Source organism: Sinohyriopsis cumingii, unplaced genomic scaffold (assembly GCF_028554795.1).
Source record: "Sinohyriopsis cumingii isolate HCF-2022 unplaced genomic scaffold, ASM2855479v2 utg000160l, whole genome shotgun sequence".
NCBI lineage: Eukaryota > Metazoa > Mollusca > Bivalvia > Unionida > Unionidae > Sinohyriopsis > Sinohyriopsis cumingii.
In genome coordinates, this window is record NW_028315873.1 from 9,219,679 (window position 1) to 9,241,700 (window position 22,022).

The 22,022-nt window shown below is 34.8% G+C and overlaps 1 protein-coding gene across 2 annotated transcripts in view; it reads right to left on the bottom strand.

Moving 5' to 3' along the window:
* The window catches only part of LOC149774743 (uncharacterized), a 175,623-nt gene that overhangs the window by 107,576 nt on the left and 46,025 nt on the right, over positions 1-22,022 (bottom strand). For both annotated transcript variants that reach the window (XM_089944808.1, XM_089944807.1), the window contains exon 2: positions 13,919-14,067. In XM_089944808.1, the coding sequence (XP_089800934.1) occupies positions 13,919-13,988 (70 nt within the window). In that variant the 5' untranslated portion in view covers positions 13,989-14,067. The remainder of the gene's footprint in view (positions 1-13,918; positions 14,068-22,022) is intronic.

A 22,022-nucleotide genomic window follows, 5' to 3' on the forward strand; every position in this document is an offset into this window, starting at 1 on the left:
AAGCAAATATCCTCTATATATTTTACAAAAGTATTATTTTATGATTTTCTTTGACCAAATACGATATCAATAAAACGAAAGGTTATTTGGTTATTTCGAAATCTTTTTTCAGCTTTTTTCAGTTAAGGGAATTTTGTATGACATTCTTTCAAAATATTGACATTTCGATGAGTGTGATGTTCTATACAATACATAAAATCTGTATAGACGCCAATAACATTTCAGCTTTTAAAAATGTCGATCCGTTGGCTAACAGATACATCGGCCCATTGTCTGTCCCTTAGTAAGGAATACGGTGCTTATAATTGTGAGTGGTATCGCATTGATATTTGACTTCTGTCATTAAGTGTTGGCAAGTTTAACTATGTTGCAGTGGGGGATTGCTTCGATAACATGTTACGTCAAAAATACGACCTGAACAAAATAAAATTTCATTTTGCATCTATTAGTTCAAATACTTTGAAAGCTGTGTGTGGGAGGGGGAGGGGAGAATTTATTGAAATAAAATTGACGTAGTTAGATATACCATATACGTTAAAAATTGTATGACATCTAAAGTGTTGGTATAATAAAATTTAATATACCAGTAATATCAAATTTTGAGTTTCCCGTGACGTGTAAATACGTATATAATTATGATATTCCCATGATGTATAAATACGTATATAATTATGATATTCCCATGATGTATAAATACGAATATACTTATATTTCCATGACGTATACATATGTATATAATTGTGGTTTTCCCATGGCGTGTAAATACGTATATAATTATGATATTCCCTTGGCGTATAAATACGTATATAATTATGATATTCCTATGGCGTATAAATACGTATATAATTATGATATTCCAATGGCGTGTACATACGTATATAATTATGATATTCCCCATGGCGTATAAATACGTATACAATTATGATATTCTCATGGCGTATAAATACGTATATGACTATGATTTCAACAGTCAACTTTTGTTTGTATACTCTCCAGATTATTGACGAATTTTTAGTTATGAACCAGTATTTATAAAATATGAAAATAGTGAAAAAGATAGTAATAATCCAAGAGTTCCGAATGAATAAAAAATGAAATACAATTTCACTGAAATCCTCTCTCTCTCTCTCTCTCTCTCTCTCGTAGCCTTTCGATTATTTCATGCCATGACGCCAAAATCATACGCTAATTTGTATTGTTATGTTTTGCATAGTAGATGGTATCTTTACATCTGGCAATTTGTATTATTGAATTGTTTTAGGTGTGATATTACAATACTATAATTTCCTGTTTTCACATTAGATTTGAGTGTTTTTATGGAGATTTAACAAAAATCTTACAAAAGCAATATTCCTTGATTTCTAATTCAATTCAAATGCTACTAATTTCATTTAAATCGATTCTGCTACCCACCCCGTCTCCCAAGTCAAAACGCTAAATCATACGTGAAAATATGTGGAGTGAGAGAAAACATACTGACCTGGATTACATCCTTGAATCTGAACATACACCAAGTAACCTACAATAACTTCAGTCCTTATAACCGTATGTGTGGGAATTTTTCTACTGTGATAAATGGTAACAAAGATACAATGTTGCAATGACCTACTGAGACCAGACGGCTATACCGTAAATTCCTTGGCTAGGTGACACACGTACACTGTAATTTAGTCGATGCTTTTTTATGTCTTCATCTTTCTCTTAAACCTTTTACGGTTCTAATACAGATAATTTTACATTACAGGGTTCGCACGGTCATTGGAGGTAATTGAAAGTCAATGAGAAATGAGTACCCCAATTCAAGGCCTTGAAAGTCATTGATATATCACCTAGGTCATTGAAATCATTTAATTTTAGTGATTTTTGTTTATATAAAAAAAGTGATTGAAAATATTACGTTCGAGTAATTTATTTTACGTTGGGTGACGATTGGAAGTACGGTTTGGTTTTCTGTCATATGGTAGCACACTATTATGGTAATCCGCATGAAGTAATCGGATATCACGCACAGCGCCCCTTTCACATGATGTCATTAACACTGACATTACTAATTGCCACATCGGGTCCTGGACAGGCAGATGAAATATTGGGTAATTGTTATAACCTTTAACTGGTTTAAATTGTAATTTTTTAAATTATGTAATTTCTTTTTTTTTAATAAATATAATGCAATACACACTTTAAAAACAAAATGTAAACTAAATCAACTGTAGGCCTACTGGTGATTAAACTTAGATTTTAGAGAAGTAATCTGTGATTTGTGATTTTGATTTTTTAACGTAGCTTTAACAATTTTTCAGTCATATCGCTACGATGTCTGCAATGGGGCAGTTTACAGTGATGTCTAGCACTGGGGCATCATGCCGCAGACATGTAGCATGATGTACCACCCAGTCACATTATCCTGACACCAGGCCGACCAGTCCTAACACTAACCTCTTAATGCTGAACGCCAAGCGAGGCAGCTGTTAGTACCATTTTTTAAGTCTCTGGTATGACTCGGCCGGGGATCGAACCCACGACATCCCGCATCCGAGGCGGATGCTCTAACCACTAGGCCACCGGAGCGGTAGAGAGGTAATCTAACAGGCTAACACGTTATCACCATCCTGACAACAGTGGACGAGATCAAAGACACAAGAGTTTAGCAAGTTGAAAGATGGTATTCGGTCCGCTGTGAACGTTTCCTCTTTTAATATTTTTTATGTGAATAAACAATAAATGTAATTAGTTTAGTAGCGCCAAGACTGGGCCCAGTTTCGAGCTGTTACACCGCACATTAAAGGGAATAAACATAATAAATGTTAGCTTTTGTTTTTCTTTCTTTTTATTGAAAACGTTTAATTGATGGCACTGAAGCGTCAGATTATAAACGGCCCTACTTGTACAAAGAGTCTTTGAAGCTTGATGACATTAAGGAAATTAGTCTAAACAGACAGGATGAGGTGAGAGAAGAACTTTGAAGAATTAGACAGTGTGCGGTACTAGTTTTCCGCTGTTGAAACCATTGAACGTAAGGTGTCCAGTGTTACATTAGTTATAATTTTCATGACTTTTCGGCAGCCCATAGCAATGGATAAAATAAATTATATCAGTCTTTATTTAACGCTTATGTGCTAGCATATCCATCAAAAACCAAAAAGATGTGCCAAGATGAACTTATTATAAAGTGGAATAGTATCAAGAATGACACAGATTTGGCTGAAAAAGTTAATGGTGATCTCCGTTACGAAAAAAGGATCACTTCTTAACTTTTGGACAAAACAAGCACCATCAGTTTCAAAACAAGTCTCTGTTCCGGATAATTTGGAGTCCAATGAACATCCGACTTGTGTCTTGAACGTCATTACTTCTGAAACATTGCCCTCTACAAGCCATTTGGCTACTCCGAGAAGTGCTACTGTCCAATTTCATTTGAAGTCTGAAGTTGATGTCATAAATTCTGACCTCGTTGGTCTGTATAATCTCAAAAACTAGGACTACTTTCAAATGAGCAGGACTTAGATTTTAAACATAAACAAAAAAGAAAACCTGAGTTGGAAAAGAAAGTAAAGAAGAAGATTCATAATCAAAGAAGATCCCAGAAAGCACGGGATTAAAAAAATCAAAGCTGAATGCTTTACTGGAAGGTAATCCTGAACTGCTCACAAAACTGAATATCAAGGCCAGATGTGGTCAACCAAAAACGGAATATCAAGGCCAGATGTGGTCAACCAAAAACTGAATATCAAAGCCAGATGTGGTCAACCAAAAACTCAATATCAAGGCCAGATGTGGTCAACCAAAAATTGAATATCAACGTAAGATGTGGTCAACCAAAAATTGAAGAGGAACAAACATTACTTTTGCAAACTGTACTGGGTATCGCATTGCATTGTTCAGCTTCTCTTGAAAAAAGACAGTTCGATGTCTACAGAAGTATCAAAACCTGAGATCAATTAACAGCATTTTTTAAAATATGGCTTCAATAGAAGTCGAAGTGGACTTTATCTTTGTCTACTACCTTAGCGTAGTTCGTCGTCAGAATGTAAGCGTCAAGTAACCACTGTCCCAGTAAAGATAATTAGAGCGTAAAATGATTATCACACTAAACATATTGATTGCCAGCTTTGCACAGCTACATTATAACATTTAGACGAACTCTCCTCCATGCCTGGACCGGATGAAGTTTGTTGCATCAGCCAGGACGATAATTGTCTGGTCGCTGCCAATAAGCAGAGTCCACTGCTAATGCACGTTGACTATAAAGTAAGCCTTCCTGACCATGACTGGGTAGTTGTTGCCCGGCACAAGCTTATACCCTCGGTGTATGATGGCATTAAGATCCATCGCGACGGTCTTGGAAATAGAGACGCTGTTGGCTTTCTGTCAGAACATTTATAGCCATCCGATCTGGAATATACTCCCCATCAACAGCACTCAGCCATGGATTTGGCTTTGAAAAGTTGCTGTGTCTGAGTTCGATGCTATAACCAGGACTGGTTTAGATAAAATGGTCCAGCCGATCCTCGTGTCTACTGTTGATGGTGGGCCGGATGAAAACCCACGATATCAAAAAGTCATTAAGTTTGACATCCATCATTTCTTGAAACATGATCTTGACTCTGTCTTCGTATCAACAAACGCGCCGGGACGAAGTGTTTCAAACAGTAGAGAGAAAGATGGCACAATAGCAGGGAACTGAGTGGATTAATATTACCTCATGACAACTATAGCAGCCATTTGGACTAATGAGGTAAGGTAATTGACATTGTGATAGAAAAGAAAAACTCTGAATTTGCCGGAAAAAAACATGAGCAGAAATATGGACACAGTTGACTATAGACACTTACCCAACCATTGCTGAGTATAAGGATCCATTAAATTCAGAGCTCATGGAACAGGATATACTGGGTAGAGATCAAAACTGGTGTGACACACATATCCCCTCAAGACAATACTTGCTTCAGATTGTGAAGTGTGACAACAACATGTGCTGTTCGAAAGCACGAAGCTCATACTTCAGCGTGATAAAAGACAGATTTATTCCGCCTCCTTTACCCTTTATTCAAACATGTGAAGGAGTTAAAGTTCCAGAACAAGCAACAGATGGAGCGTTTCACAAATGTCCATCCTTATTTGCAACTCAAAGTCTCGAAGCGGATGACATTCTAAGTGAATAATCTTATTTTGGAGCCAAAGTATTCAAAAAATATTACCCCATGAGCAGAGAAAAAATGTACATAATACACATAAGGAACAGTTCCAAACTTGTTCCAGCTAGCTAAGCTAGTTATTTGTATGAAACATCAGCAGGGGCATCTCAGGACAGGAACAGGTTAAGCTCAGAAAAATCAACAGATTAATGCGTGTACAACCAGATGCGACATATTTTAAAGTTCTTTTGGTTTAAATAGGACTCAGAATGTTGCTGGAAGAAAGATACATGGATATTGAAGTGCTAGGTACATAGTGAAGTGTGGTCATTTTGTCCTCTCTCTCCTATTTTTACTACTCACTCCTTATTTTCGTAACAAGATGGTTCCACCACCCACCCATTAAATAAAATCGTGGCAGCAACTGGGATGTGAAAGCACTGGACTCGCAGCTGGAGAAAAAAGTAGAGAAGCCGTGAGTAGTCACTGAAAACTGGAAACTGGTCATTGAAAACTCATTGAATTTCAGCTGTCCAGATGTGTATGAACTGTGTATATTTTATGATAAGGTTTCTTTTCATCTCTTGCTATGAGAGGGGGTTAGTCATACGTTAATAAATGACTTTGCCGATGGTGAGAGAGAGAGAGAGAGAGAGAAGAAGAAGGAGTTCAGGCTCTCTATCAAGGGTGTCACCCATAACCGTGTAGATACGGCTACATCTTGGGGAATGTGGTAAAGAAACGCTGTAAGGAAAAGACAGCTGTTCTGACTGGCGGAACGAACTTTATATATATATATATATATATATATATATATACATATATATATATATATATATATATATATATATATATATATATATATATATATATATATATATATAGCTACATTCTATAGATACATTTATAAAGACTTTATATTTAAAATACAAGAAATACCTATAAACTTACACTTTCCCATCGAGCTTACCAACTTCATTGTATAATTTTTGCCTTTTAAAATGTAATACAGGTTGTTAAATCTCGATTGCTTCATGATATACAATGAGTATAAAATTCAATAGTTGCGATATAAGTATAAAAGTTAAAGGTAATGTTTAAAGTCTGGGTTTCAGTGACTTTCGGTATAAATATCATTTCCCTTTCATATTACATTTATTTATTTCTGCATTGCTTTTTTTGTATTTATTTCTTGTATTTAAATTAGTAACTAAAGCATAACACTTTATACCATTTGTAGACATTGCAAACTGGAAATTGGGCATTGAAAACTCATTGAATTTCAGCTGTCCAGATCTGTATGAACCCTGTATATATTAAAATGTCTGAATACCTCTCCGTCCCTCCGCATTGTTCACTCCTTGTTTGTCGAGGCAGCAGTTTCCCCACCCACCGGCTAATTCCTCTCTCTCTCTCTCTCTCTCTCTCTCTCTCTCTGTATATCTATGGTGGTTAAGAGACCGATCCACCAACAGAGCCATTGACAAGAAAGCCAATCTTATCATCAGTAGCTTCCGATCCCCTCCACCAGCACCCCTTAGTTCAGGGACCGATTTAGGGCCAAGCGAAGTGGGCAAATCCTGAGGTGTCAAAACTTTCAATGTCAAATAAGAAATTTAAATATCTAAATCCGTGAATAAGGTGAACAGCTGATTTCCTATTCACAGCTGCTTGCCAGTGGCATATGTCGATGTATCTGGATCTATGATTCTAAAACTGACATATACAGCATCTCTCTCTCTCTCTCTCTCTTCCCCCCCCCCCCCCCCACACACACGGGAAAAACGTTTAATGTTGGTAGCAATGGTAAAGAGGGTAAGCATCGTTTCCTTTAGGTGATCAATTTATGCACATCGTGTCGATACTTCAGGGATAAAATTCTAATTCAGTTTATTTTTGGCGGTTTAAAGATTTCAGTAGGAGTGTACCTGTTACATACGTACAACACAAGCAGATTTTTGTTTGGAGGGACATGAAACAACAATAACAGCAACAACAAAGGAAAACTAAAATGAATTAAAAGGAAGAAAAAAAGAGAGAACTAATTTCGGTATAGAGTATTTCATGGATCGCTTTGCCAGCAAAATAAATCCAAACCGATAAATTTTGAGCGTGTATGGTAAATTTTGAGTTTGAAATCACTTATAGGGATAATGGTGTTTTGTACATTCTTAGCAAAATATTATTCTTTCTCGACTTCATTACATTGATATTTTAACATTTCCTCTAAAAGAGCAATCTTTTGACGAAAAATTGTATTTTACCCCCAAAATTGGTTCAATCCATCCAAATAAAATTAACATATTTTTCAAGTTAAGTGCCAACACATGTGCAAGCAAATTTATCATAAAAGTATTTACGTTTCTGAAGAAAAAAATGTAAAATTTTCATCCTTAAAAAGATTCACAATATTTAAGGAAAAATTCAAAATCTTCATGAAAAAATGTCTCCATGAAAAGTTTATTCGTATTTGAATTGTGCGACAAGGATCTTCACATGAAAAGAGTGATTACATTTTATTTTTATTTTCACTGCAATGATTAGAAAAATCTTCATGAAGAAAGACAAACTTTTGACGAAGAACTGGCTTTTAGTGAAAACAATACTTTCTCGTGAAAGGCATTTTCGTGCAAATTTTTCTTAATTAAAAATCATTGCTTCATGAACGGCCATTAATAGCAATAATTGATTTTCATTTATTTCGGGCACACCGATAAGAAAAATCGTCTGTATTTGAATCCAACTTTCCTACCTATTAAATGTTATGAAAGACACATTACGAGTTAAATGTAAATTTTGCATTTCAGTATTTTTGTGAAAATAAATTATGGACCCTGGTAGAATTTTTTTTTTAAGTGAGACTGTATTGGTTTGAGGTGAATGTGTTTATGAAACTTGGACTGTGCGACTCAAGATTATGCGTTGACCAGCCTGTGGCAGATGCAAACCCTGATTGTCAGTAGGGTGGGATGGGATGATTTATATTTCTCTTGCTTCTACCCATGGCAAATAATATACATCATAATCGTATATAGGGTAAAGGCAAAATGTTTCAGTCATCAAACCGTATCAGAAGCCTTTATAGGAAGCGTCGGTTCCAATTGCAGAATCTGTGTATACAACGCTAAACCAGAGCATTATAAATTCAATTAATAAAATAATTATTTTTCACAGTGTAAATACGATACCAGAAATGAAGCGAAACTGTAAAACGGCGCTTCATACAGCGATTGATGGGTTTCATAGATAACCACCACACTTACATATATTATTTTGATAAAAATCAAACCATACAAAATTTGAGTCTATATGAAAGCACAAGCACAGACTCAGCGTGTCTGTTATTAATTTGGTATTGTTTACAGGGATATGTAGATTACAGCAAACAAACAAAATGCTAGACATATTTTTTGTTTTGTTTTCAAAGCTGCCAAATGAGAAGTAATGACATGTAAACGTCATCTGTTTTCAGCAATTGTGACGTCTATAGCTTTCCACTGCGGTAACGTCAGAAATAAGTTGTCAAGCAGTTACACCCATTGTAACGTAGACCCCATAAAAGAATAGTTTAAGCCAATTTTTTTCCTACTCACAAGAATGTTGTTTTTTTTTTCACACCTCATATCTGTACAACAATGGAGTCACATGATACATGATATGTACGGTAGTAATTTGTTTTCTTTGTCGGTTATTTTGTTAATCGCCTTGCTAAAAATGAAATAATATTTTGAAATAAAGAAATAATATTTTGATTAAACTAAAATTTATTTTGAATTTAACAAATGTTTTTTTCATATTTCCTTTAGACCAAAAATATTTCAATAAACTGATTATCTCGTTATTTCTAAATACATTTTAATTAAGCTAATTATGATTTCACTATTTCAAAATTGGCCTTTAGATGTTTCTGGTGTTCTTTACAGTACTCGAGGTCGTCATGATCATTATCTTGCATAGACGCCAACAACATTTCAGTTCTTTGAAAAATATTGTCTCATTGTTGTAGGGATATAATTGGTAATCGTGTCTCATTTAATATTTGGCTTTTGTCTAGTATCGGCATGTTTAATTTTCTTGTCATTGCTAATCGTGTCTCATTTAATATTTGACTTTTGTCTAGTATCGGCATGTTTAAATCGTGTCTCATTTAATATTTGACTTTTGTCTAGTATCGGCATGTTTAATCGTGTCTCATTTAATATTTGACTTTTGTCTAGTATCGGCATGTTTAAATCGTGTCTCATTTAATCTTTGACTTTTGTCTAGTATAGGCATGTTTAATTTTCTTGTCATTGCTAATCGTGTCTCATTTAATATTTGACTTTTGTCTAGTATCGGCATGTTTAAATCGTGTCTCATTTAATATTTGACTTTTGTCTAGTATCGGCATGTTTAATCGTGTCTCATTTAATATTTGACTTTTGTCTGGTATCGGCATGTTTAAATCGTGTCTCATTTAATATTTGACTTTTGTCTAGTATCGGCATGTTTAACTCGTGTCTCATTTAATAATTGACTTTTGTCTAGTATCGGCATGTTTAATCGTGTCTCATTTAATATTTGACTTTTGTCTAGTATCGGCATGTTTAATTTTCTTGTCATTGCTAATCGTGTCTCATTTAATATTTCACTTTTGTCTAGTATCGGCATGTTTAATTTTCTTGTCATTACTAATCGTGTCTCATTTAATATTTGACTTCTGTCTAGTAACGGCATGTTTAATTTTCTTGCAGTGGGCTTACTTTAGTAATCCTTTACAGATAAACTGTGCCATGAAAAAATAAACACTAATTCATCAACTAAAATTCAGCTAAAAGCAGGAGAGAGAGAGAGAGAGAGAGAGAGAGAGAGAGATCATATACGATAAAAACAACATGACTTTTAAAGTGCTGACATAATGTACTTTGATATACCAGTAATATTGGTATATCTAAAATTAAATTGCCCATGGAGTATTAATACGAAAATAATTATTATTTCAACAGTGAAATGTTGCATGTATGGTATTCAGATCATTGATGAGTCTCAATTATGAATCATTTATAAAATAAGAATATAGAGAAAAATTGGTAATAATCTAAAATTTCTAAAAGAATTATAATGTCACACAATTCTCTCTCTCTCTCTCTCTCATCTCACAAACAAAAGTCATACCTTAACATCTGTGACGTAAGAGAAAAAGATGATATGGATTACATCCATGAAGTTCAACTTAAGCCAAGTAACCAACATGTATCACGGTCAACGTAATGGTATGTGTCCACGTTCAGTGGGATTTGTTTACAGTGTTACAAGATACCAATGACACAAAGTTGCAACAATCTTCCGAGACCAGATGGCTGTACTGTAAATTCCTTGATTAGGTGTCGCACAAATACTGTAATCCTATTTGATCCTCCGTGGTTTGGGGTGGGTGGGAGGTGGGTTACTTATTAAACCGTGTAAAGGTTTCTAATACAGCTCATTGTACATAGTGAACTGTCTGAAGTTCCCTCCATCTCTCTTTATCACTCACTCCTTTTCGGTTGATCAGGCAGTACTTCAGTTTCACATCAATGAATCTCTATCGCTCTGTCTCTGTCTCTCTCTCTCTCTCTTTCTCACTGGCAAACAAATAGACCAACAGAGAGACGAAGAGATGGACAATAAAAACAATCTTAAGATCAGTACCTCTCCGATCTCCCTTTCGGTCTTTCTGTTCATGGCCATATTTAGGGGGAAGGAACTTGAGAGAATTCCTGTCGTGGAACTTGCAATTAAAATAGGGTATACCAAATGACGAATATGCGTGAAAAACAAGGATCGCAGCGGATTTTTGAACCACCGCAGGCGACGATGCATCAGGACCTAAGATGGTAATCTTGACCAATAAACCATCGCGCGCGCGCGCGCGCACTCACACAGGATATAGAAACAAATTGAATGTCGGTTGTAATGGTAAATAGAGCACCTTTCGTTTCCTTTAGATGACACATTTAGGCACATCGTGGTATACATAGCTGGGATGAACAGACTAAAATACTGGCTGAAAAACAGGAGCTTCCTAAATTACATTTTTTTGCTAGACCGCTCCGGTGGCCTAGTGGTTAGAGCTTCCGACTATAATACGGGAGGCTGCGGGTTCGATCCCCAGCCGAGTTACAGCAAAGACTTATAAAACGTTTGATAATAGCTGCCTCACTAGGCGCTCACCATTAAGAGGCTAGTGTTAGGACTAGTCTGCCTGATATCAAGATAATGTAACTGGCTGGGACATGATGCTACATGTCTGGGGCAAGATGCCCCAGTGCTAAACATCACCATACACTGCCACACTGCAGCAGCCATCGTAGCGATATGGCTGAAAAAATTGTTAATGTTACGTTAAAAATCCAAATTACACAAATATTTTTGGGCGGCCAAAATATTTCAGTGGGAGTGTACTTGTTTTGTAGGTGCATCACAAATAGATTCTAAGGTCTCACAAGAAACATCAATTACAAATGAAAACTGAAATCATTCGGAGGAGAAAGTAAGAAAGAAAACGAAAGGAAATAAGTATACGAGCTGATTTCTGTAAATGGTGTTTCCTGGATCGCTATGTCTCACCGTCAAGAAGTAATAAAATCTGTTTTATATTAATTTCAAACAATTCAAAAGACTACCATGTCTTACAACGAAGAACATTTGCCAACAAAGTAAATCCAAAATGATAATGTTCAGCGTGTATGATACAGTTTTGACATCACATATTGAGATATATTCTATGGAAAATATTGTTTCTTCTCGACTTCATTAATGTGATCTACACTGATATTTTAACATTTCTTCTCCAAAAATGTACCTTTTCAAATCGACGCAAGCTTTTTTTACAAAATTAACTTTTTTTTCATGGAGAAATGTCTTTTCGTTTAAAAAAGATTAAAATTGTCAATTTTCGAAGAAGGGCAGGAGTCGTCATGAACAAGTTCTTCCATGAAAAATCTATTCAAATGTTACGTGTCCTGCCAATGAATATTTTTCACATAAGAAACAGTTATAACATTTCATTAATATTTTGACAATATTGGGTAGAAACATATTCAGGTAGATAGACGTTTCCACGAAAAAGTGATTAGTCTTGAAAAAGTTACATCATCAAAAAGTTAGAATTTTTGTGCGAATTTGTTCATGAAAAATATTGCGTGAATGACATGAACAGACACTGATACCAATATAGACGTTTCTAATTTCCATGGAACATATAATAACGAAAATGGGTAATGGGGTTGCAAATAAAGGAAATGTGTAATGTGGATACCAATAACGGGAATGGGTGATGAGGCTGCAAATAAAGGGAATGGGCGATCGGGCTGAGAAAAAGAACCTGTTTTCTCCTTGCATTTGTGAACCAGTCTAGTCATGATACTTTAGCTTGGGCCCAACAAAGTAACTGTATGATAGAAAGATATAATTGAAACATCTGTAGTAGTCTTCGCCTATATTTAAACAGAACTTTTCCTCATATAAGATTTCAACAACAACATAAAAAGACTCATTCCGTGTTAAACGTAAATGTTACATTTCAGAATTTTTGTATCAGTTAATCATACGCGTGGACGCAGTATACAGTTTTGGTCAAAGCAAGATCGCACGGGCTGGAGTTTATGAAATTTGAACTGCGCGACTCAAGATCACGCGTGACCAGTCGGTAGTGGCAGATGCTAAACATGCTTGACGGTGATGGTGTTGCAGGGCGATTAATATTTTTCTTGCTTCTACCCATATCATAATAATAGGATGCATATAAAATGAGCATACAAATAAAAAGGCAAACTATTTTGGTGATAAAACAATATAAGCTCTTGTTAAATACATTAGACTAGAGGGTGAATCAATGTACATACTACTTCCTGATAACGGGAGTTATCTAAGTTGCAGCTTCGATATCAAAATAATTGATACAAACTAAAGCCTATGATTTTGTAAATTCACACATTTAAGACATCGCACATTATTTTCATGGCATCAGAAAATTTAATTTAAGATCATACATATTTGAATTGCATTATCATACAATCATTTGGACTAATGACTTAAAAGATTGGAATATATGATGTAAGTTAATATTTTGTATCGTAAAACAGCATATTTTAAATTTGATTAATTGATATAATACAATAATTAGATATCACGAGTATTATACCATCACAGACGGAGAAGGGTATAATGGCGCCTAATAACGGAGGTTGGGTTTTATAGATGACTGGCACAATTACCTGTCATATTCGTTTGGTTTAAAGCAATGACCTCATACAAATTACAGTTTTCATATCAACTGGAAATTTTATCTATCAGCGGTTGCCAGTCTTGACCTGTTTACCACATGTTTTGTATTGTTAGAACACCGTCTCTCGTGTCACTGTTTCTAGTGAATATATCTGTTAGTATAAAATATTGACTGACAGGTTGCATGCATGCCGAGTATGACAATATTGACTGACAGGTTGCATGTATGCAGAGTATGAATATATTGACAGGTTGTATGTATGCAGAGTATGAATATATTGATCGAAAGGTTGCATGTATGCAGAGTGCGAAAATATTGATTGACGGGTTCCATTAAGTTTGTAAGAACTTGAAGAAAGAGATAGAGGTATGTAATTCACATTGAAATCTTGTTGAAATTTCGATTATGGTATTTACTGTCTCTAAGGACTCGAGATCGCTGTAATGGAAGAAAGAAGAAAAAAGGAAAACGTGACTGTATTGATCGCATATTTAAAAGCAAATGGATTTCTGTATATAACGCATCGATCACTTACCGGGTTCTAGCACCAGAGTCCCGACCTTAACCAAATTGTGGCCAGTTTCTTTCTGTCCTCCCGTGGCCATGTCGTCACTGTAGTTCAGTGTTACTAACTCCAGGTGAAGTGAGCTTTCAGTCTAACACAATGCTGAGGTAAGGACCGGGCTGCAAAAGACAGGGAGAAACGTTATAGCTTTATCACTGTCATATACGAAACTACTATTTAATGTATGTATTATAATAGAAATTTCATCTTATTTGTAAAATAAAATGTCCAAAAGGCAGCTTGTAAAAAATTTTACCTAAAGGAGATGAGGCAAAATGTCAAAAGGGGGTTCATTAAATATTATTAAGGTAATATTTTTTTAATTAATTTCCTACATAATTCATTATTAATAACAACTACTTTCTGTGGTATTAATCCAGTGCAGCAGGAACTACTGAGTGTGTGTGTGTGTGTGTGTGTGATTCGGATTTTTAACGTAGCTTTAAAAAATTTTCAGTCATATCCCTACGATGTCTGCAATGTGGCAGTTTATAGTGATGTCTAGCACTGGAACATCATGCCGCAGACATGTAGCATGATGTCCCACCCAGTCACATTATGCTGACACCAGGCCGACCAGTCCTAACACTAACCTCTTAATGCTGAGCACCAAGCGAGGCAGTTGTTAGTACCATTTTTGTAAGTCTTTGTTATGACTCAGCCGGTGATCGAACCCACGATCTCCCGCATCCGAGGCGGACGCTCTAACCACTAGGCCACCGGACCAGAGAGAGAGAGAATATAGTCATATAACTTTCAAATATAATCAGTAAGTCTAACGATAATTACTAAGAATTAAATTGATGAATCGGAAATTGACAAGCACACATACATGTTATGTGTAGGTATCATGCATTTGCTTTTATGAGTTCTCAGAGGGCCAGACAGACAGACAGGCTGAGATAAAGAGAATAAAGCAAATCCAGAAAGACATAACCCTTACGATGCAAACGGTTTATAAATTTAATACTTAGTATCTGTAAATAGTACATTATTAGTGATACTTTTTGGTGGTATTTCTCTTCGGCCAAATCACTAACTTCTGTTTCTGGGTTTTACATTAAATATTGTCATTTTTAACTATTTATCTGTATTTTAAAAGAATCCGTTTCCTTATCTCTCATTTTCAGATCTATGACATATTGATTAAGCCTTATATGAATCCAATTAAATTTTCTTGTAATTGTAGAGATTATATCTTGTCATCATATAAAAGTTAATGATTGCAATGATTGGACGAATATATGTATGTAAGTTTCGGATTGGACGAAGCACTTATAAGTACTTGTGTATCTATTTGGTCGGAGTAGATACTGTATATGGGGTGTTAGTGGTGGGTGTAAATTATGTGGATGAGAAGGTTAATAATTGGTGTATATATTGTGGAGAGAGACTATTGGTGGTTGTGAATCGAAGGTTAGTGTTGCGTGTATATATTGTGGAGAGAGTATATTGGTGGCTTAAAATGCTCCGAATGATTCCAGAATAAAAAAGGAAACTTCAACTAACCTAAGGCCAAATAAAACGTATGTGTGGTTCTGGTTACACGAAATATTATTAACTGCTAACCCTATAGTTTGTTTTAAAAGACCCAATAATAGTTTGGGAGAAGAAATAAAAATTAAAAAAGTTAAGTTCAGGATACAACTGAATGCTGTCTTTCTTTCTTTCTAGTTTATGCTTGATTTAAATCAGACTGGATCCCTCTCCCACAAACCACTCCCCCCAAACAAAAACAAAACAAAAGTACAACAAAAAAACCAAACTCGTTTGTTCTGACCTACCTATCCTAATTATCGCAATGTAACCAAAACCACATATCATCCTCAGTCACAGGAGCAACATGCACAAGATACAGTCGTGAGTTGACTGTCATTTAGTACCTCACCATCTGACTTACGGAAAATGGAAAACTCTATATACATTAAATAACCAAGGTATGATTGAGTGTGAATGTTTTAGCGTCACATTCATAACAAGCTTTTAAAGCTGAATGAAAATAATGTGGGTTTTAGTCGCTGTATACATCACAAACGTAATATAGGTGTTGGTCGCTGTACACGTGTTTGCATTCAATAGCTTACGTGACAGTAATTGTACAACTCTATATGCAGGCAGTGACCTAATTGTGAAAAACTGTAAAACGCTGAATTCAATTACTGTTGTGTCATAAACTTCAAAGCCCACTACGCTTTCAGGACAAACGGTACAAATTCAACTCCAATAGTAAACATATGGAAACTCCATCATATTCAACATTCAATAACTTAAAATTTATGGGTCCTGATGATGAGACGTATAATTCTCCATGCATATCTAAACTTGGTGCAAGCTTATGTGTGGAGAACACCACATGACCCGCGGTATTTTGTTTACATGCATGTGCATGAAACACATGTTATTGATTCTGCACCAAATGAATCAGGTGCTACTTTCATTATTGAGTACTCCTGAGTCAAGCCTGTAAGAATGCTAAAATTGCATCAGTAGAAATTTGTCTATATTTTTTAAAAATTACATATAGAATAAGCTCTCAAAATATATTTTAACTAAAATAGTAATTTTCATTATTAACCAATTATGGACCACCAAACCCGTAAATACTCTATCATTTCTTCACCCATTTCTAGACTGGTTCACAGTTCTTCCATATAATTAGTACCGTGTGTTCTTCAATGAACTCCATATTAGTAAACGTACGACTCGGCCAATTAGCTCAACGTTATTTCTAATGGCATTTCATGTACTGACTCAATAGGAGTTATTTCAAATAGCATTTCACGTAATGATTCAATATGACTAATTTCCAATAGCTTCTCCTGTACTGCCTCAATAGATGTTCACACAATTGTGAACACAGGTAATATGAATTTATAATTTTGTGGTGCTTTTCCAAACACACGTAGTTTTATACTTGCATATAGTATATTTATATTTAAAGAATGTGTATAAATCCTTGAATTGAATATAAATCCCTTGAAATGTAAGTCTAAAGTAAAGAAGTGTAATCTCTCCTAGTACCAGACACGTGTGTCTCAATTGCGCAAGTCCTGTTGGTATATATACAAAACCAGCCAATCATTACATAGGATTTCTGACCTACTTAGCAACCAGGTAATAGATTAATAGTCGACCTACCAAGCACGTTTTGGGAGTATTGTATACAACCACAGTGGTAACTTTTGGAGAACATTCAAGGGACTTTAGTTGCGATATACACACCTGGTTCATTCGATTACGTGTGCGCACAGTCTGGCTGATAGAATGCATGTGAAGAAAAAAATAATCAAATAATGACGAGAAATTCCAGTGCTGGGTTCAGATATCCTAAAATTTAGTAACCTACGCGTACTCCCTCACCACCCCAGTATGTCAGTGAGTCTGTCTGTCTGTCTCTCTCGTACTAACATAGGTTCGGTTGGGTGGGGAGGGCGATTTCCCAGGCTGCCAGCGATATTAGGGCGCCAAAATCCCTTTGGGCCATCAGGACACACGGTACTAATTATACGGAAGAACTGTGAACCAGTCTAGAAATGGGTGAAGAAATAATAGAGTATTTACAGGTTTGGTGGTCCATAATTGGTTAATAATTAAAATTAAAATTTTAGGAAAAATATCTTTTGAGAGCTTATCCTATATGTAATGTAAAGAAAATATTGACAAATTTCTACTGATGCAATTTTAGCATTTTTACAGGCTTGACTCAGGAGTACTCAATACTGAAAGTAGCACCTGATTCATTTGGTGCAGAATCAATAACACGTGTTTCATGCACATGTATGTAAACAAATTGCCGTACAGTACATAGGATGGATACTGCCTTGCCCGTATAATAATACTCCGAACTGTTTTCTCCCGTACAGTGCATAGGACGGATACTGACTTGTCCGTATAATAATATTCCAGACTGTTTTCTCCCGTACAGTATATAGCACGGATACTGCTTTGCCCGTATAATAATAGTCCAGACTGTTTTCTCCCGTACAGTATATAGCACGGATACTGCTTTGCCCGTATAATAATAGTCCAGACTATTTTCTCCCGTACAATACATAGGACGGATACTGACTTGCCCGTATAATAATAGTCCAGAAAGTTTTCTCCCGTACAGTATATAGCACGGATACTGCTTTGCCCGTATAATAATAGTTCACAGACTGTTTTCTCCCGTACAGTACATAGCACGGATACTGCCTTGCCCGTATAATAATAGTAGAGACTGTTTTCTCCCGTACAGTATATAGCTCACAGATCCAGTGTAGCCATTTTTCCTAGTAAAGTTGATAATAACAACCACTATAAATTTTCAAAAATGCATTAATATGATTGACACGGTGAATAAGTATATGTTAAATGGAGTTTCTAGCGCAGTTCAGCTTGGATATAAATGAGTACAAAGATTGTTGTTTAAAGCTGTCAAAAATTTATTTCTTCAACAAACTTTTAATAAATGAAATAAGATATGTTTAGGTGCTTTCGGGTTGGTGGTTCTGGTGCAGTTTGTCATAAATAAAAGTAAATGCAAAAATTAATGAAAGTAATTTATTTCATTTTTTAAAAAACCACTTGTGTAAGTTAATAGAAAATAAGTGAATTTGAAATGCCAGTTCTGTGCTGGTTCAGTTTGCATATAAAATTAAAGAAAACGTGTGGTTTAACGCAGTCACTACAAGTAAATGTCTTTAAAAGGTCCTGAAATAGGTTGAAAATAATAGTTCTCAGGATGATGGTTCTGCTTCAATTTGTGACGAACATAAAATAAAAACAAAGATTGTTGCTTAAGGAACCCATTAAAAGTAATTTCTATCAAACACAAAGTAAAATCCTGACAGAAATGAAGACATACATGTCTCGAAAATGCCTGATTTGGTAAAGTTTAATTTTGATATAAATAAATACAATAAATGATATTGAAGGTGATTAGTGAATATAAATATTGTAATAAATGAAATTGGTTGAGGATTCAATGAGAACTTTGATAATTATGTCAGTCAAACAAATTAAAAAAATGGATCGAAATAGGTTTTTACACCAATTTAAACAAACATATTACTAAAAGGTACTTTATCGCCTCGATTTAACAAAAAAAAAATTAGGAAACCAAAGCAGTTAACCTCAACAAACAAATCACTGGATCATTTAAAGGGATGAAAACGTAATCCAGTTAAATGAAACAATTGAAATTAAAAAATAATTAAAGGAGTTATTAAAATAGATAGAAAATTCATTAAAAGTTAAACATGTTAAAAACACAAATTATAAAAATGGATCAAAAGGTCGTTTGTTTCGTTCATCAAAATTAGAAACAAATTATTAAAATGAAACAAAAGGAAATGTGAAAAGTAATTATATTATACAACATAACAAAATAGATTTTACAATCGGTGAAAATGGAATTTAGTTAAAGAAACTTAGAGAAATTAATAAACAAAATGGATCAATAACGTAGTATATCTCCGCAATTCAGACAGCTATCAAAATGAATGAAGAAAGTAACACTGGTAAATAATTAAATCAAATGCTAAAGTTGCATAGCTAATCAGTACATGAAACAAATCATCCAAATGGTGACATATTAATTGTACTAAATAAATGAATTAACAAATTGTTAAAACGGGCGAAAACTAATTAAGTTAATTAAAGAAATTAAAAAATTAAATGTGATAAGAAAGTAATTCAGCCAAACGGATGTATAAAATGAATGCTTGAAACTGACAAAACAGTAGCTTCTTTTATCAATTCTTTTATCACACAAAAAACAAATGATAAAATGTATGACAAAAGTAATTTTGTCCAATAGGTTAATCAAGGAAATTACTAAATTATAAAATCAATAATACAAAATTTTTAATTTGGAGGAAATGTAATTCCATTAAAGAAATTAATCAATTAAAGTAATAAAATCGTTTGAAAACGTGAACTTTTTTAGCAAAGTAAAGAAAGAAACCCAAACCCGTGAAAAATTATTGAAGAAAAAAAATGAAACTATATTATTTATATAATTGAGAGACAGATCGACGAAGCAAAGTGATGAAATAAATTATTACAGATGGATGAGAAAATAATTCAACTAAAGCATAAGCAAACAAATTATTCAGAAAATATAAATGTAGCTGAGCTAAACGGATAATCAAACAAATGATTCAGATAGCAATGCATGTTTGTTTATTTATTATCTGCATGTGATGCTTGATGTGCGTACAAAACAAGTGTTTCGTTAGTTTTAGCGAATGTAAATCAGGCTACAGATTAACTGGCAAAGACATTTTCATGTTATTTGGGTGATATTCAGCCTACTATGGTATGCAGTTTCTATCTTTGTTCTACAAATTTAGATTTTGTAATTTGTAACTTCCGCAGATTATGCACAATGTAATGACGACTATTATGCCAGCATTTTGAAGTCTGTAATTCTATTTTATAGCATAGAAGAAATGTGTTATGATAATCCTACTACGTGTTTATTGTCATTTTTTTTATCAACGCAATTAATGCGGGAGGTCGTGGGTTCGATCCCCGACCGAGTCATACCAAAGACTTACATAAATGATGCTAACAGCTGCTTCACTTGGCGCTCAGCATTAAGAGGTTAGTCTTAGGACTGGTCGGCCTGGTGTCAGGATAATGTGACTGGGTGGGACATCGTGCTACATGTCTGCGGCATGATGCCCCAGTGCTAGACATCACTATAAACTCACACTGCAGAGATCGTAGCGATGTGACTGAAAAATCGTTAAAGCTACGTTAAAAATCTAAATCACACACACACACACACACACACACACACACACACACACACACACACACATTTCACTTGTTTGTCTTGCTTCGTGTTTATTGACATTGTTGTATAAACAAATTCACTTCAGTGATTTTTTGTTTTCTCGACATAAAATAAGACTGTATAATTAGCCTACATCTGTAAATATTTGCATATTGCATACAACTTTCCAGGGCAAGTATTCGTTACTATGGCAACTGTAAAATAAACTGATATTCTTGTACGTATTGTCCTGTAGCGTGGATGGCTTTGTACTTTAGTGGACTGCATACATCTCTCATGGGCATGTAATCGTTAAGTGGCATGTTTTTTTTCAAATAGCCAAGCTCTCATTATCTTTCCCTCCTTCCTTCCATCTCCATAAATTATGTAGTTACTGAGAACAAAAGGGCGCTATATAATGAATTATTAGGTCGATTAATCATTTATAAAACCATTATCTCGATTACAGATAGGTCACAAGTGAAATTAAAATAGAGTGATGTTCTTGTACGTATTGTCTTGTAGCGTCCATGGCTTTGTACGTTATTGTACGTATTGTCTTGTAGCGTGCATGGCTTTGTACGTTATTGAACCTATCTTTTCAATTAAATCTTGCCGTCATGTAGACAACTTACAATGTAACGCAGTGAGCATCGAACTACACTAAAACCCAGAAGTTATAATTAATAAGTACGAATTCGTGGAACACGGCATAGAATAGTTTGTATTCATAAAGATGCAAAATGATATTGTACGTACAGCTGTAAACAACAAGCTACACAAACTGAGATCCTGACTTTGTCAGTGAAATCGACGGATGCATGGATCACGGTGCATAGGAAACGTTTGTATTTATAAAGTGCTTAAATGACGTTGGTTACATATAATCCTGTAACTTTATCGTTTATGTTCCATTCTATATTTTGCACGAGTAACTCCCACTATAAAAATAAAATGCTAGACGTGGGGTTATGTTTTTTGTTTTCAAAGCTCCCAAGAAATAAGGACATGTAAACGTCCTCAGTTTTCAGCAATTGTGACGTCAATCGCTTTCCACTGCAGTAATGTTTGGAATACGTTGTCACGCAGTTACACCCACTGTAACTAGACCCCAGACAAGAATAGTTTAAGCAAATTCTTTTCTTACTGTCACGAATGTTTCGCCCATATATATTTGTAAAACAAGAGAGACCTTTATATGATATGATATGTGTGCAGGTGTTTCGTTATTTCCTGTTTGGAAAATTAAATAATACTTTAAAAGAAAGAAATATTATTTTGTGTAATTTAAATATTTTCTCTTTAACAAAA